This window comes from Enhydra lutris, unplaced genomic scaffold (assembly GCF_002288905.1).
Source record: "Enhydra lutris kenyoni isolate GAN:26980312 unplaced genomic scaffold, ASM228890v2 scaffoldscaffold10, whole genome shotgun sequence".
NCBI classification, from domain to species: Eukaryota; Metazoa; Chordata; class Mammalia; order Carnivora; family Mustelidae; genus Enhydra; species Enhydra lutris.
In genome coordinates, this window is record NW_019154094.1 from 15,609,653 (window position 1) to 15,626,268 (window position 16,616).

At 46.8% G+C, this 16,616-nt stretch overlaps 1 protein-coding gene across 19 annotated transcripts in view; it reads left to right on the forward strand.

The window, feature by feature from the left end:
* Nucleotides 1-2,361: 2,361 nt before the first annotated feature.
* Nucleotides 2,362-16,616, forward strand: part of LOC111143864 (PX domain containing serine/threonine kinase like) — a 77,702-nt gene continuing 63,447 nt past the window's right edge. For 9 of the 19 annotated variants that reach the window (XM_022497832.1, XM_022497835.1, XM_022497840.1 and 6 more), the window contains exon 1: nt 2,396-2,544. In XM_022497832.1, the coding sequence (XP_022353540.1) occupies nt 2,443-2,544 (102 nt within the window). In that variant the 5' untranslated portion in view covers nt 2,396-2,442. Of the gene's footprint in view, nt 2,545-16,616 lie in introns of all 19 variants that reach the window. The other 10 variants (XM_022497830.1, XM_022497831.1, XM_022497837.1 and 7 more) reach the window with 2 other exon arrangements.

A 16,616-nucleotide genomic window follows, 5' to 3' on the forward strand; every position in this document is an offset into this window, starting at 1 on the left:
ACAGAGATCACAAGTAGGCAGAGAGGCAGGCAGAGAGAGAGGTGGAGGCAGGCTCCCTGCGGAGCAGAGAGCCCGATGCGGGGCTCGAACCCAGGACCCTGAGATCATGACCTGAGCCGAAGGCAGCGGCTTAACCCACTGAGCCACCCAGGCGCCCCTAGACTATTGCTTTTAAACACACGGAGACAAAAACTGAGTACTGGAATTCTGATTGTATTAGGACTGAATCATGAAGTTCCTTGTTTCCCTTTTCACATGTCAGTCTGTTGTGGCTACTTGCCCAACAATCGCTGTAAGTTCAAGATTTGGAGAGGGTATTCTTTGGATACTGTCTAGGCCTTTGCTGTCATGTCTAATGGTGGTGGTGGGGGGCAGTTACCAAGAAACTTTATTCTCTCTTTTTAAAAAATATTTTATTTATTTGACAGAGAGAGAGAGAGAGACAGCGAGAGAGGGAACACAGGCAGGGGGAGTGGGAGAGGGAGAAGCAGGCTTTCCACTGAGCAGGGAGCCTGATACGGGGCTCCATACCAGGACCCTAAGATCATGACCTGAGCAGAAGGCAGACGTTTAATGACTGAGGCACCCAGGTGCCCCGAAACTTTGTTCTCTTGTCTAAAATGCAAAAATCTAGGGGAGACAAATTTAAGAGAAACTCTCCATTCTGTGAACTGTAGGGGAAGGAAGTTAACAAATATGGTTAAGCAAAAATGTGCTAAGCCCCTTCCTGTCCTACTGCATTCCACATCCTAACCTTTCCATACAGGTAGTAGTATCTCCATTTTGCAGATAGGGAGCTGGGGCTCAGAGAGGTTGGGTAACTTATTCAAGGTCACACAGTTGGTAAATACCAGAGCCCCGGTGATCCCGCTCCTCTGATTCCAAGTCTAACTCCACTGTCCTGGGATGCAGCCCTTGGAAAGAGTGATGTGGGTGGGATTCCAGGGGTAGGGTGGGGGGAGAGGACTGGGTGGCAGGGGGAGTGCCAGTATTGTGACCTTGGTTTCTGAAAGACTGTGAGGGGCAAACGAGATGCTGGGAAGTTGATCTCCAAGCTCTGGGGCTCTCAGGTTGAGGTTCTTGGAGCCAGCACAATGGGACAGAAGATCCCAAGTCTGCAGGATCTTGGTTGAGAGTTTTCAGGGGTGAAGGCTGTTAAAAGAATTCAGCCAACTAAGTCTGAAGATCTAATAGACATTATTAAGTGATTCATAACTCGGGCAGGATCCCATCTATCAAGCAGAAAGGACCTCTGAGGTGCTGTACAAAAAGGAAGGTTTTTGTTTTTGTTTTTGATTTTTTTTTTATAGGAAGGAGGGTGGGGCAAGGACTTTATTAGCAAAAGAAAGAATTATTTCAGGCAAGGTCACTTTCCCTTAGAGGAAAGGGCAGGGGGTCTTACCATGCAAATTACCTCATCTTCCCCTGGCGGTGGGGGGCGTGTAGAGTCTGCGGGTCAGATTACCTCACTGGGGCCGCTTTTAAATTCCTGACTGACTGTTAAAATTCCATTTCTGGGAGAGTTTGAAACCACATTTAGGTTAGATAGTAAGTTCTGGTTTGGTCATGTGGCCTAGCATAAGTGACTCCATTTTGGGTCTAAGGTTTTCTTTCTGACAAGGCTTTTGTGGCTGGGGCCAAGGGCGGAGGTTGGAGTCCTGGACTGAGGCCCAGCTTTTAGGATCCCCAGTTCCAAGAACATGGGTCTGAGGGTTCTGGGGTCCAAAGGCACCAACTGTGGGGTTCAATTCTGAGGACCTAGCTCTTAGGTTCTTGGGTCTGAAAAGCTAGGATCAAGGGTTCAGTAAAACCTGAATCTTAGGGGCTTATTTTAGAAAGTTTCTGGGTCTGCAGGGCTCGGACTGAGAGTCTCATCCTGAAGGTCCCTTTTCTGGCTGTTAGGCTCCTTGGGCCTGGGAGGTCTGGGTGGGAAAGGTCCAGCTGTAAAACTCTCAAGTCTGTTAGTACAGGTTTCGAGGGCCTAAAGTGAAAAGCCCAATGTTGCGAGGCTTGGTTTGGCAATCTATGGGCCGGAGATTTCCTGGATCGCTGGGCTCAGGACGCCATGTCTTCGCATCTGAGGATCTCTGGACGTGGTGGCTTGGGGTGGAGTGTCGTAGGTCTGAGGCTGGATGCTGAGGGTACCGGGTCTGCTGGCGGCTGCGAGGAGCTTGGAAACGCGGGTCCACGGCAGCGGCGTCCGCCGTAGTATCGCGCTAGGACCCCGCGGGAGGCGACGGCGGGAAGGGCGGCCAGTGTTGACAGCGAGGGCGGCGAGACGCGCCGGCGCTAGGACCCCGCGGGCGCAGCGGGTGGCGGCGGCGCGTGGGGCGGCGCGTGTTGACAGCGGCGGCGGCGGCGGCGGAGCCGGGCGGGCGGCGGGAGTCGGCGCGCCTGGTTCCTGCTCTTGGTGTCGAGGCGGTGGCGGACGGGCGTCCGGGGATGGCCTTCATGGAGAAGCCGCCAGCCGGCAAGGTGCTGCTGGACGACACGGTGCCGCTGACAGCAGCCATCGAGGCGAGCCAGAGCCTGCAGTCCCACACGGTGCGCGGCCCGCCGGTCGGTCGGGCGGCGCGGGGCGGCCCCGGGCGGCGAGAGGGCTTCGGGCGGCCCGGCGCGGGTTGGGCAGGGTCTCACGGCCGGGAAGCGGGGCCGGGGGTCGGCGGCCTAGGGCGGGAGGGTAGTGCCGTGGCAGTGGCTCTGGGTCAGGGGCCCCGGGGCCCAGGTCTTCAGGGGCCGGGGGTGGGGGATCTCAGCCCCCTGGGCCAAGCAGGAGGAAGGGCTCGGTGGTGCCGCTCCGAGTTGTAGGATTCCCGGGCCCACCTTGGCCAGGCAGAGTAAAGGGAACAGACGGGACCCTCTCCTCCACTTCTGCCCGCCGCCAGCCTTCTCTCTGGGGCCGCGAGTTTTCCTCTCTTCAGCTGGGTAGCTGAGTGGCGGCGATGTGGATGTGCCCGGCCAAATCGAAGTGTGACTTTAGATCTACTTCTTGGGATAGCAGAATGTAAATGGCTGGTGTCTGCCGCCCCAGTTGGTGGGCAGTTGCTTGGCCTAGGCGCAGGAAGCGGTGAGGGAGGCAGTCTGGGGTCCTGCTGAGGCAGGTGTATGAGTGTGCTCCTTCCCTCCTCTAACCTGCTCTTTAGTGGGCAGTGGTAGCATTCATTTGAGTTTAAAATCCACCAGAGTAGCATAAAGGAGTAATAGGTCCTCATAGTAAACACAGACAGAGTTCATTTGTTACATATACTGTCTTTTATGGGTCTTTAAAACCAAGATTGTTTTCATTTGCCTGTACCTTTTTTTAAAGAACACTGTGCATTATAATTTACAAGCAATAAACCTAGAAACCAGCAGAAAAACAGGAGCTGTCAGCCAGTAGGACTTTGTTTGGGAAATAATGAATGGGGAGAGAGAGATTCCTTAAATTGTAATGTTTTGTCAGGTCACCAAATCAGATTCCAGCTCTGAGGCTTGTTTGTTTACCATTGCAGTGTGTTTAGGGTTCATCATCTGGAGGCTAAAGCCCCACAATAGCCTTCTGTTTCTCTTTTTGTTCAAGCTGTTCTGGTGACTTCAAAGAGATCTTTTATTCTGTTGTATTAAAGTGGGACTTTTTTGAACCTCAGTTTCCTCTTCCAATAGCCGTGCTTTGTAGGGTTTGGATTGTTCAAAGTGTTCATTTCCAGTTAGGAAGATGATTATACATTTAAAAAATATATTTCATTTTCTCATTTATCTTTAATCCTCTTTTACAGACTTGGGAGAGGTACTGTGTTGGACAGAGTTTTTACCCTTTGTAATGTATACCTGTGGGAGTATGTGTTAAAGGTTGAAATTTAGGGCAGGTAGTCAAGAATAAATTCTGCTATTAAATTAGATTTTTGACTTGACATTTGGCATGTAAATCGTACAAACTTCCGAGGAGAAGAGTTGAGTCTTTTAGGTTTATTTTGTGTTGAAAGTAAAGAGATGCTTATAAGTACTCAGATCACTTCTTCCAGGAAGCATTCCATGATGGCCACTGCCCCAAGCCCTGTGCTCACTTCCACCTTGACCTAGATCAGTTTATTCTGTAATCACTTCTTTAGTTTTCCTCTTTACCAGGCTATGAGAGGAGGGACAGGTGCTTAATTTTGGGTTCCAGATCCTGGTGTCTGATAGGATTTCATATGTGTTTGTTGAATGAATAAACAAATGAATTGCAACCTTACTTTGCCTCTTTTTTGTTTGTGTAAAACAGTAGTGGTGAAAATTGGAACAATGTGGCATCTAAGGTGCTAAGTTAAGGGGGTCAGTGCTTCAGTAAGGTAGTGAAAGATGTAATAAGATTCCATTTCTACTGCTGAACTTTTCTTTAAGAAATAAAATAATTAGAGTAGAGAATGGGATGACTATAATGATGACTGATCACAAAAGATAGTGACTCACAGGAGACCCATAGAGGCAGATGTGGTGGAGTAAAAAAAACTGTAGCATTGTCTTGCGCAATTTTTGACTGTTCTATGTTCTTGTCATTTTAGCTGTACAATTGGAGAGTGGGAAATGTTGCATCAGCCCTGAACTTTATTGAGAAAATCATATGCTGATGCAGACTTTCTGGATTATTAGCCCCTTATGAGTAAGTCCCTTTAAAACAGGAACTGTTGGAAATTATTTTGGAAAGAAGTAGTTGTTAGTGGTGACATATGGAAGAAAAGAGCAGTGTTTTCTATTGGGAAAACTGAAGGTGACTTTCCTATTTGTCAGTTGAAGGGAGACAGTGTCCCAAAAGTCAGGGCAGTCCTCCCTCTGAAATGCTGAAAAATGGATGTTGCTCCTTGGCTGTAGGATAGAAACATACAGAGAGAGTATATAGTGGACAGCCTTTGAGTTGGAAGAGGCAAGACGTTAATACAGTTTTGGGCAGACACGTGCTAGTCTGTGGACATTGGTTGGACAAGTCATAAGAAGGTTAACTTTTTGATGTGTATTTTGATGTTGTAAAGAGGGTAATAAATGCGTGCTCTGCCTGCCTTCCAAGGTTGTTACAAAGATCAGATGAAACAGTCTCTATGAAGTATTCCTAAAGGGCGTTTCTTTCTTCTTCCATCTCTTCACTTCCTGGTGAAATAACATCCAAAGCGTTAAACATGGTAAAGTGTTATTATCGTAAATAGCTAATTTCTGTCCATGGTTCCTTCCCTTTACCAAGGTTGTTTAGCTTTGGGAAACAGAATTTACAGCAGAAAATTTTAGGTTACATAGGATTTAAAATTTATGGACTTGGGAGGGAAACATTCTGTGGGTTGGAAAATACAGATGCCAGGATGTAGGGAACACAAGGTCACTGCGAGAAAGGCATATTTGCATGAGAAACTGGCGGAGAGGGTACAGATTGGTAGATGATTCTGTTCCTGATGGTGGTTTGAATGATTTTATTTTCACTTTTATGGAGCACAATGAATTTGGCTTCAGGAAATAGACCAGGCCTCTGCTGCAAGGAAATGAAACTTCCATAAAATCCAAAGGGACTATAGTTAGGGAGGATGCTTTCAGCTCCGGTGGGAGGAAAGGGAAGGATTTTCCAAACAAAAGGAATTTGAATAAAAAGCCGTACAGGTGAATTGTGGGAAAGTTGGGGCTACTGAAGAGAAGACAAGGGAAATAGAGATGTTCTTGGTGACCTGAAAGGGAAAACTTCTAAAAATCAATAGACTGAAAAAGTGCTTACCTAGCTGAAATAGAAACCAGAGGAAACCGACAGTTTTGGAGAGGGTTGTTATCAAATATGCATATCAGGTTTTTGCTGGTCAGTGTGCTGTAGTGTGCTAACGCTTCATCTCCATTTGCTCCTTTTAAAATACTCTTGTGGGGCTCATCTGTATCAAGGCCCATTTACTCTGCATTTGGTGCATTTTGTTCTTGAGAAACAAAAGATAATTTTAGTGGTATTTGAGGCATAACACAATTTTTTTTATTTTTTTTATTTATTTATTTATTTTTTTTTAATTTTTTTTTTAAGATTTTATTTATTTATTTGTCAGAGAGAGAGAGGGAGAGAGAGCAAGCACAGGCAGACAGAATGGCAGGCAGAGGCAGAGGAAGAAGCAGGCTCCCTGATGAGCAAGGAGCCCGATGTGGGACTCGATCCCAGGACGCCGGGATCATGACCTGAGCCGAAGGCAGCTGCTTAACCAACTGAGCCACCCAGGCGTCCCCACAATTTTTTTTTTAAATCTGGAAAGATTATATTCCATGTTGAGATCTTTACTGAAAATAGGTCTCTCTTTGAACCTTTGATTTTTGGAAACTGTATTCTTACACAGTTTATTTATTCAACAGCTCTCATTAATTTGAGAAAAATGTGTTGTGTACCTACTGTGTGCCAGACACATGCTGGAGATCTGGTGGTATGCTAGATAGCTCCTGCTTTCATTGAGCTTTTGTTCTGTGGGATTCTGAGGTCTTCTGTTTCCTGAGGTGTAGACAAGTCAGTCAGAGTCTTTACCTGTCATAACACAGTTGGTTTTGATCTTCCTTTTGTGGCTCAGATTATTGAGCCTCCGCTTATTTTAATTTAATTTTATTTTTTAAAGATTTTTTATTTATTTATTTGACAGAGATTACAAGTAGGCAGAGAGGCAGGCAGAGGGGTGGGGAAGCAGGCTCCCTGCTGAGCAGAGAGCCTGATGAGGGGCTCCATCCCAGGACCCTGGGACCATGACCTGAGCCGAAAGCAGAGGCTTTAACCGCCTGAGCCACCCAGGCGCCCGAGCCTCCGCTTTTTAATCAGTGGCCTTTTTTTAGTCTTTTTCTTTTTATATTTTATTTATTTGACAGAGAGAGAGAGATCACAAGTAGGCAGAGGCAGGCAGAGAGAGAGGGGGAAGCAGGCTCCCCGCCGAGCAGAGAGCCCGATGCGGGGCTGGATCCCAGGACCCTGGGATCATGACCTGAGCTGAAGGCAGAGGCTTAACCCACTGAGCCACCCAGGCGTCCCTTTATATAGTCTTTTAAACTCTTTTCATACGTTCTCAGAATAAGTCAATCAAATGTGATGCCAAATTAGCAGACCTCATTGCCTTCAGAGCCTGACATTTTAGGCAACCCAGGCTCAAAATCGGGATCTCTCTGGGCTTCCTTTTGGGATGCTATTTGGAAGTTTCTTTACAATTCCAAGTTATACTGAATACTTTAACAAAAAAAAATTCCTTGAAGATATTTGCATAGGCAAATGCAGACCCAATGATAGTTCCTCATTTTATATGAAGATAATAAGTTTTCTTGAAATCTTTTTTGTTTTTTTTAAAGATTTTATTTATTTGAGAGAGAGTGAGAGAGAGAGATGAGAGAGCACACACAGAGGGAGAATCAGGCTCCCCGCTGAGCAGGGAGCCTGATGTGAGGCTTGCTTGATCCCAGGACCCTGAGATCATGACCCGGGCCGAAGGCAGATGCTTAACCAACTGAACCACCCAGGTGCCCCTAAACTGTACCTATCTATTGAAGTCAATTTTTTGCAGACTGATTTAGGGGCTGGCTGATGATTTTTTTTTTTTTTTTTTTGAGTGAGGGCATGCAGGTCGGGGAGGTGGGGAGGGGCAGAAGCAGAGAGAGAGAACCCTAAGCAGGCTTCATGCCCAGTGCAGAGCCTGATTTCACAACCCTGAGATCCTGACCTTAGCCAAAGTCAAGAGTCAGACGTTTAACTGAGACACCCAGGTACCCTAGGGGCTGATGATTCTTAGTCCTCATCACTTCTTTTGAGGATTATCCCACTAGGAAGATTTTTTGTAGTAGGAATATAAATAAGAAGCTGGCTGTAGTTACCTGGAAGAAACGTAGGATTCTGGGACTGAGGTTTATTTTAGGAGAAAAGATCTTACGTGTTTTGCTCCTCAGGGCAATATCATAAATATTCAACCATGTGTACGTAGCCTCCATGTAGTTTGTGATCTTAATAAGATTGTTCAAAATATAGATTGTTGATTGATGGTCTAAATGGGTTCATTTGGGCCTACTAGAACCAACTGGTTTTCTACTGAGGCAGGTAGTGGTTCCTTTTCAAGCTGCTAGAGATTTCTGAGCAGCTTCACATGAAATGAGGCTCCTCTACGTTCCAGCTTTTGGCATCCTGAAGACAGGAGAACTGGACTCGAACGTTGTTTTGGAACTCAGAAGTGCTTGAGTGCTTAGGGGTGTTGTAGAAAGGAGGGTAATAGGTTTTTTTCCGTTGCTTTCCCCCTAAAACTGGAAGTCATTCTTGTCAGTGACTTCTTTCACAAGTAAGATGCACATGGTAGGGGAAATTAAGGTATGACTGTCTTCAGAGGAGATGACAGAGAACTTCATTTTCAGTTTGAAAATGTTGACTGAGGACTAAGGGACAGGCACTGTATTTGGAGTAAATACTTGTACCCCTCGAGGGGAAGAGTTTATGTGGATTGACCATTTAGTCTCCAGCTGATCTTGCTGACTGTCAAATTTGGGGTGAGTCTGGCCATTTCCAGTTGAAAAGCTGTCACACATTTCCTCCTGCTTACTAAAAGAGTACATTTTTCCTATGGTCTTCAGATAATTGAGTAGTTACTTTTTGTTGGGTAAGAGGGTATTCCTATAAGTATAATATTAGTTTGGGGAACCTATTGCAACAGGATTCTTCTAGAATTTTTTTTTCTTAGTAACAGATTTATATATAATTCACATACCATACAATTTACCCATTGACTATACAAGTCAATATAAGTGTATTCACAGAGTTGTATACCTGTCTCCATAATCAGTCTTAAAATTTTATGTATTCATTTCAGAGAGAGAGAGAGAGAGAGAGAGAGAGAGAGAGAGAAACTGCAAGGGGGAGGGGCAGCGGGAAGTGGGAGAGAATGCTCAAGCAGACTCTCCACTGAACACAGAGCCTGATGCGGGGCTCGATCCCTGGATCCTGAGATCATAACCTGAACCTAAATTAAGAGTTGGCTGCTTAACTGAGCCACCCAGCTGCCCATCCCCCCACTTTTTTAGATTTCTTATTTATCACAATGAATTTTAGAACATTTCATTACCCTGAAAGGAAGCCTCATATCTTTTAGCCGTCACCCTGGGAAGTTTATAACATTGCAGGATACTAAACTCGAGACACATTCTTAGCACAAGTTCTTAACCTCTTTGGGTTTACCTCCTTTCACAATCTTTTCAGAGGGACAAATTCTCTGTAAATGCTCATACACATGTTAAGATAACTTCCCAAATCCTCCCTGGCCAGAAGCCTGCTCTTTGGCATTGAATCTTAGGTTAAGAATCACTGCTGGAGAAGGTCTTTTGAACTGCAAAGTTGGAGAAGTAGCTCGTATCTAAACAGTTCATCTTGCTGCCCTATGAACCCTGCTTTCAGGAAGCTGTGGCTTTGGAACAGTAGATGAATTCTGTCCTGTCGGTGGGAAGGAGTTACTCTGGGTTGCACCTTGCTGAGGGCATTGAGGCGTAGTTGCTGAGATGACTTAGTACAGGAGCCCAGCGGAAGGCAGGGGACTCTGTGCGGGACAGCAGGGTGTTGGCGCCCTGGCCACCTCTCTCTTTATGACATTTCAACCGGGCTGCCACACTGCTTCTGTGTGGCTCCTCAGAAACTGGTCATCTCTCCACAGTTCAGTAGAGGCTGTTTGGGGGTGGCGGGAGGAGGGAGTGACTAGAGCGTTGGTAAGGGACAAACCTGGGTCTAAGATGCCACAGCTGTTTCCAAGGTGCAAAGGGAAGGCAGTGTTGTTTCGCATGCCTGCCTTCCAGCCTGACGGGGGACTGGTGGGCGGGGACAGGTGCACTTTAGTCCTGCAGGGGGAAATGGAGCCTGAAGCCGGCCTGCTCATACCACACCAAGCGCTCTCACTGTCCCCCCAGAGCACAGGGAAGGGCTGGCTGACACATCGCTGTGCTCCAGACATCCCCGTGTGTCCCCCTGTGCATACCGCATTCACTAACAGCCTGCTGCTCTCCACTCCATGCTGCTTCTCGGGTTCTGGCTCTGGCTCTCCGACGGCCACTGTGGTCGGTGCTGGGGGTGCGGTGGTGAGCAGGCCTGACTCCGGGAGCTCTGAGCATGCAGGACACACCTCTTCCCCTTCCCGCCACTCAGGTAGCAAGGGGCATTTGGGTGGTGCCTGTGGGCGGCTTGTTCTGCCTCTGTCCATGTCTTTCTCTCTGAGGTTACCCCCCACTCCAAATCCAGCCTTTCATGTCTGTGTATTGTTACTTTGATTCCATTTCAAACTAGCACATTCCCTAGCATATAATAGTAAGACTCAGTCATGTTTGTTGAATAAATGGATTTGTGTATGATTGCCATTATCTGAGCTACAACTCAGGGAACACTTCCTGGGGACAACTACCTTACCAAGCTCGATATGCTTTTCTTTATTTTTTTAAAAAGATTTTATTTATTCATTTGAGAGAGAGACAGAGAGAGCACAAACGGGAAGAGGCAGAGGGAGAGGAAGAAGCAGACTCCCCACTGAGCAGGGAGCCCGAAACAAGGCTCTGTGCCACATCCTGGGATGATGACCTGAACCCAAGGCAGATGCTTAACCACTGAGCCACCCAGGCGCCCCTGCAGAGCTGGATATGTTTTTCTTTCCTGTGAAATTCCCATTGAGCTTTATTGGTTCCAAACATGCAAGCATTTTACATACCTGTTTGTTCTTTCTTTCTTTCTTTTTTTTTTTAAGATTTTATTTATTTATTTGAGAGAGAGACAGTGAGAGAGAGCATGAGAGGGGAGAAGGTCAGAGGGAGAAGCAGGCTGTCCGTGGAACTGGGAGCCCGTTGTGGGACTCGATCCCAGGGCTCTGGGATCATGACCTGAGCCAAAGGCAGAGGCTTTAACCCACTGAACCACCCAGGTGCCCCTCTTTCTTTCTTTTTAAAGATTTATTTATTTATTTGAGAGAGAGAGGGAGAGAGAGCGCGCGCGCGAACGAGCGCGTGTGCATACAAGGGGGGAGCAGGGGAGGGACAGAGGGTGAGGGAGAGGGAAGGAGAATCTCAAATAGACCCAGTGCTGAGCCCTACGTAGGGCTCAATCTCACAACCCTGAGATCATGACCTGAGCCAAAACCAAGAGTCAGTGCTTAACGGATTATGCCATCCAGGTGCTCCATACCTGTTATTTCTTACTACTTTGTTTTCTATTTGTAATCTCCCTCTCCCACACACGTGAAAGGGTAAGGCAGGAGCAGAGGGACAATAACCTTAGTGACCTTGGACAAACGGTTTAATCTCTGTTTCTTTTAAAGTGCAGATGATAAGATTATGTTAGAGCTGCTGTGAGGATTAACTGAGCTCACACGCTGAACGTTCTCAGCAGAGCTCGGCACCTAAGTATCAGCTGTTTTGATGTAGTTTATTACCTCTGTATTTGCCAGAACACTGGTAACTAACTTCTCAGGTACTGGTACTTGCTGGGCGCTCAGGTATGTTTAGCAGAAAAAGGAGAATTATTTATTTAAAAGTTTGTTTCGGGGTGCCTGGGTGGCTCAGTGGGTTAAAGCCGCTGCCTTCAGCTCAGGTCATGATCCCAGTATCCTGGGATCGAGCCCCGCATGGGCTCTCTGCTCAGCAGGGAGCCTGCTTCCCTTCCTCTCTCTCTCTGCCTGCCTTTCTGCCTACTTGTGATCTCTGTCTGTCAAATAAATAAATAAAATCTTTAAAAAAAAAAAAAAAAGTTTGTTTCACTGTCAGCTGTGACCGCTTTACTACCAAATGGCAAAAAAGAGACCAGTGACCTGTCAAAGAGCAACTCCCCTGCCGCCTTTTTCTTCTTCCCTCTGAAGGAACCTGTTTTGATAGCCAGGCTCGGGGGATGCAGCCCGGGGTCCCCTTCTGGGCCCTGCCTGACAGCAGGGCCGGCTGTTGGCATTCAGAGGTGGCGGAAAAGGTGGAAGAGGCAAATGGGCAGGCCACGGGGCTAGGCCACGGGGCTCGGTCACGGAACTGGCAGATGGGCTCCCAGAGGCCGGGCCTCAGGGGGAGGGGGGGCGTGCCTGGCAAATGCCCATTTCAGCTCTTCACCTCGAAGCTTTTGTGCGTCCCCAACATCGGTGTACACACATTTGACCTGTGGTAGCGGGGTGAGAAATAGAAAGCCCTGTGCTCTGTTCTTGCCCCTGCCAAGTAGACTGTGCCAACCGATACTTGTGAGGGGGCGGGCTGGGGGGCAGCTGACCTCTGCAGAACACCGCTTCCTGAGACGTGCACTTCTGTTCTGTGGAGCCCCGCTGACTTCCTTTCTCCTAAGCAGGCTGTGGGCACAGACTCCAGGTTTGGGTGTCTTTCACTCTGTGACGCACAGAGCTTCTTCCTTGTCAGAAAGCCTCTACGGTTTGGGAACCTTAGCAAGCACCTATGAGGAGTCTCCTGTGAACTGGGCACTGGGCGGTGTATTAAGATAAAAAGATGCATGAAGCAGGGAGCTTCTTTTCTGGTAGAAGTCGCAGATGTCTGAACCAAAGGTGACGGTGCCCGCCTGCCTGGGGGCCCTGAGGCAGCAGTGGGAGTGGCTCCAGCCCCCCAAGTCCTTCCTGGGGCTTTGCGCTTAACAGCCTCTCAGAGAACCAGTTCTAAATCAGCACTCCCCAGGCTTTTGAACTTGCAGACTCCTTTCATCGTACAACTGAATTGTAAAAAACCCCCTCTGGAAGTGATTTTGAATTAAAAAATTTTATTCAGATCAGTACATTATTAAAAATTATATTAATGTTTGGGATCTGAATTACATTGTTTTTTGAAATACAAGAGGCAGTGAGAATTGTGATAAGATGAACACAGCTTAAGGCTCTGATAATGAGCATCTTCGGACAATTTGCAGAATTACCAATTTTTTTTTTTTAAAGATTTTATTCAGAATTACCAATTTTATGATGGTTCTCACTTCTCGTATTTCTCACTAACTTCTCACTTAACTCATATTTTACCATTGGCATTCCTAATAAAAGCCTGTCTTTAGTCATGGTCCATTAATGGGTATAAATGAAACCATGTATGACGCAGAGCAAAATCAATTAAAAAGCGGGCGCCTGGGTGCTTCATTAAGCTTCTGCCTTTGGCTCAGGTCATGATCCCAGGGTCCTGGGATCGAGCCCCGAAACGGGCTCCTTGCTCAGCGGAAAGCCTGCCTCTTCTTCTCCCACTCCCCCTGCTTATGTTCCCTCTCTCACTGTGTCTCTCTCTGTCAGATAAATAAATAAAATCTTTCCCAAAAAAATGAGTTGAAAAGCTATGCAGTGGTCCAAACTGTGATAAACCAAATAAACCATGAACACACTCATCTGATTTCTATGACTGGCCCCATGTGAGTTCACTTGGAGGCTCTTAGTCTGGTCTGGGCTAAAGGGAGAAAAAAAAAATATTTTTTAAAGATTTTATTTATTTTTCAGAGAGACAGAGAGCTCACAAACCAGGGGAGTGGTAGCAGAGGGAGAAGCAGGCTCCCCTCTGAGCAGGGAACCCAATGAGGGACTTGACTCCAGGACCCTGGGATCATGATGTAAGCTGAACGCAGATGTTTAACCAATTGAGCCGCCCAGGGGCCCCAAAGGGAGAAAATATTTAAATAATTATTTTATTGATGTATTTTTTAAAAATTAGAAATGTAAACGGAAGCCTTGTAACCTTTAATACATAAATCCTTCCTGAGACTGTAGTTGTTCATCCTCTTCTAAACTGTTACTAACCCACCCCATAAGGATCTCAGTTTAAAATACTAAAGAATGACTAGCTGTGTTCTCTGAGGCTGGGTTGCATTTGCAGACTTCAGTTAATTCAGCGGATGCTGCTGTGAGCATGCCCTTTGTTCCTGGCACTGTGCTCCGCTCTTGGGGTGCACATCAGAGCAAGACCCACGCGGTCCCTGCCTTTGTTTGTTCATTCCGAAAGGATCTGTCATGGAGGATTCTGATAGGAAGTAGAAGATAGGAAGGGGAGATTGGGCCAGCTCTGGGGTCCCTTGGAGGCCAGGCTTAGGGATCTGAACAGTAGTGAGGGACTTGAGCAGGTTATGTAGCATGTGGAAGTGGTTTTTAGGAAGCTTATTTTGCTGTTGGTGAGTAGGGGTCAGTGCAAGGCGTGAAGGGAGGGGAGAGGAGAGTTCAAGGTGGTAGTGAAGCGATGGGGTTAGAAAGGCCACATCAGGTCAGTGGCAGTCGGGAGAGAAGGACTGGAGAGAGGCAGGAACGCAACAGAGAAGTCTGCTAGTAGAGGCCACAAGGGAAACAAAGGCACCAGAAAAGAATAGAGAAACGGTCCAGGGTAAGTGAGCAGTAACTGGTTTACCCAGGAAGATCGTGAGTCTGAGTCTGGTTCTAGAAAGTTCGGGCAGTACTGAAGAGGCAGTGGCACTTGCCATGATAACAGCTAGCATTGTTTAAGCACTTGGTACGGGTGGGCAGGGCCCAGCCCTGTGGTAAGTTCTCTATGTTACTTATCTCACTTCCTAAGTTGGACAAATGCAGGCGCCCATGTAACCACTGTAACATTTTCATCACTCCAGATACTTCCTTGAGGCCTCTTTGCAGTCAGGATCCTTCCTCTGATCCCTGGCAACTACTGGCCGGCTTTCCATTACCGTCATTTCACCTTTTCTAGAATGTCATATATAAATGGCATCTTATAAGGTATAATGGTTTGCATCCGGCTTCTTTCACTTAGTGTAAAGCTCTGAGATTCTTTCATGTTGTTGCATGTTTCTTTTTATTGCCGGGTAATATTTCATCTTTTGTTACGCATTCATTAGCTGGTGGACATTTGGCTTGTTTCCACTTTGGGGCTGTTGTGAATAGAGCTTCTATGAGCATTGGGTACCAGTCTTTGTGTGGACAGAATTTCATTTCTCCTGGGCAGATATCTAGGAATGGAATTGCTCAGTCATTCGGTGAGCGTATATTTAACTTTAAAAAAGAAATTGCTCAAACTTTTCTAGATTCTTACCTGATTCTCATGACAACTCTGGATTGAGCTATTGTCTCCATTTTTCTGTTGGAAGAAAATGAGGTCCAGAGAGGGTAAGTAACTTGTTCCAGGCCATAGGGCTGAGGGCAGCAGAATGGTCTGTAGGCCAGTGGACTTTGAGCCATCCCCAGCCTGATCTGTTACCAGGGCCCACAGAGCTGTGGACCTGTTGGATGTCTCCACGAAGCCCGGTCTTAGACGAGGCTGTTAGGGGTCCTCCCCTGAGTCACTGAACCAGACACTGATTTGGGTTGCCATTTTCTCCGTTCTCCCACCCTGGCTGCAGAGGCCTGGAGTTAGTTCATTACGTGCCATGGAGGCTGTAGGGCAGTGCTGTCCAGATCACGCATGTAATTGTAAGTTTTCTCGTAGCCACATTAGAAAAGTAAAAGGAAAGGTGAAATGAATTTAGGTGATGTATTCCTAACCCAGTATATCCAGAATATTATTTCAATGGATATACTGTATATCAGTATAAAGCAGTATAAAAACTATTAACATGTTTTATGTTCTTTATGTCCTACAAAGTTTTTGAAATCTGGTGTGCATTGTACAATTACAACATACTGCAGTTGGGACTAGCCACATTTCAGATTCACGATAGCTATATCCTGCTTGTGGCTACTCTCCTGGACAGGCTAGATGCAGACATTAAAAATAATATCCAGATGTGTGGTTGCTAATATGGAAAGAGATTTGCCTTATATATATTTTTAAAGATTTATTTATTTATTTGACAGAGATCACAAGTAGGCAGAGAGGCAGGCAGGGCGGGGGGCCGGGGAAGCAGGCTTCCCGCTGAGCAGAGAGCCCTATGCGGGGCTCAATCCCAGGACCCTGAGATCATGACCTGAGCCAAAGGCAGAGGCTTAACCCACTGAGCCACCCATGTGCCCCGAGATTTGTCTTATATTAAGTGGGGAGAGAAAAGTAAGTCATAACACACTATGTTTACTGTGCTCACATTTTCATAAATATCTCATGTGTATGTCTGCAAACAGTTCATAACTCTACTGTCCAGTGGCTACAGTTAGCCACTTAGACTACTTAAATTTAATAAAATTAAATAAAACTTAAACTGCAGTGGCCACTCTGTTGGGCCTCACAGCCTTAGGTCAGGACTCTCTCCAGACTGCTGAACTGAGTGAGAAGACCTGAATGGGAACACAGGACATGACCGCCCTGCAGTGACCAGTGAGACCAAGAGCCTAAATGATTTCTGATAGTAAAGCACAGGGAGGATGTGCAGCTGTTGTTGGAGGTGAACAGGAGCATAGTGTGGAAACAGAACGGCCCAGTCAAAGGCCCTGTTGCATTCTGGGACAGCTGAAGTTAACCACCATTCACATTGCTGGGTGCTCACTCCACAAGCCTGATACCTGCTTCAGGACATCTAAAAATGTTCCTCTCTGCTGCTTTGGAACCTGCCTCATGTTCAGGGGGTGCTTATTTAATATTGGGAAGAGAAAAGACTTTTCACATTTGTACACAGCTTCTCTACGGTGCCTGGTTACATCCAGCCCACGGTTTGCGAACGTGCAGGAGGAGGCAGCTCGCCCAGCTCAGAGGTCCTTGAGCCGGGAGCCCGGGGCTGGGAGGTGTGGAGAGCTCTGCAGCTGTTTCAACTCCTGTCCCCCAGGCCT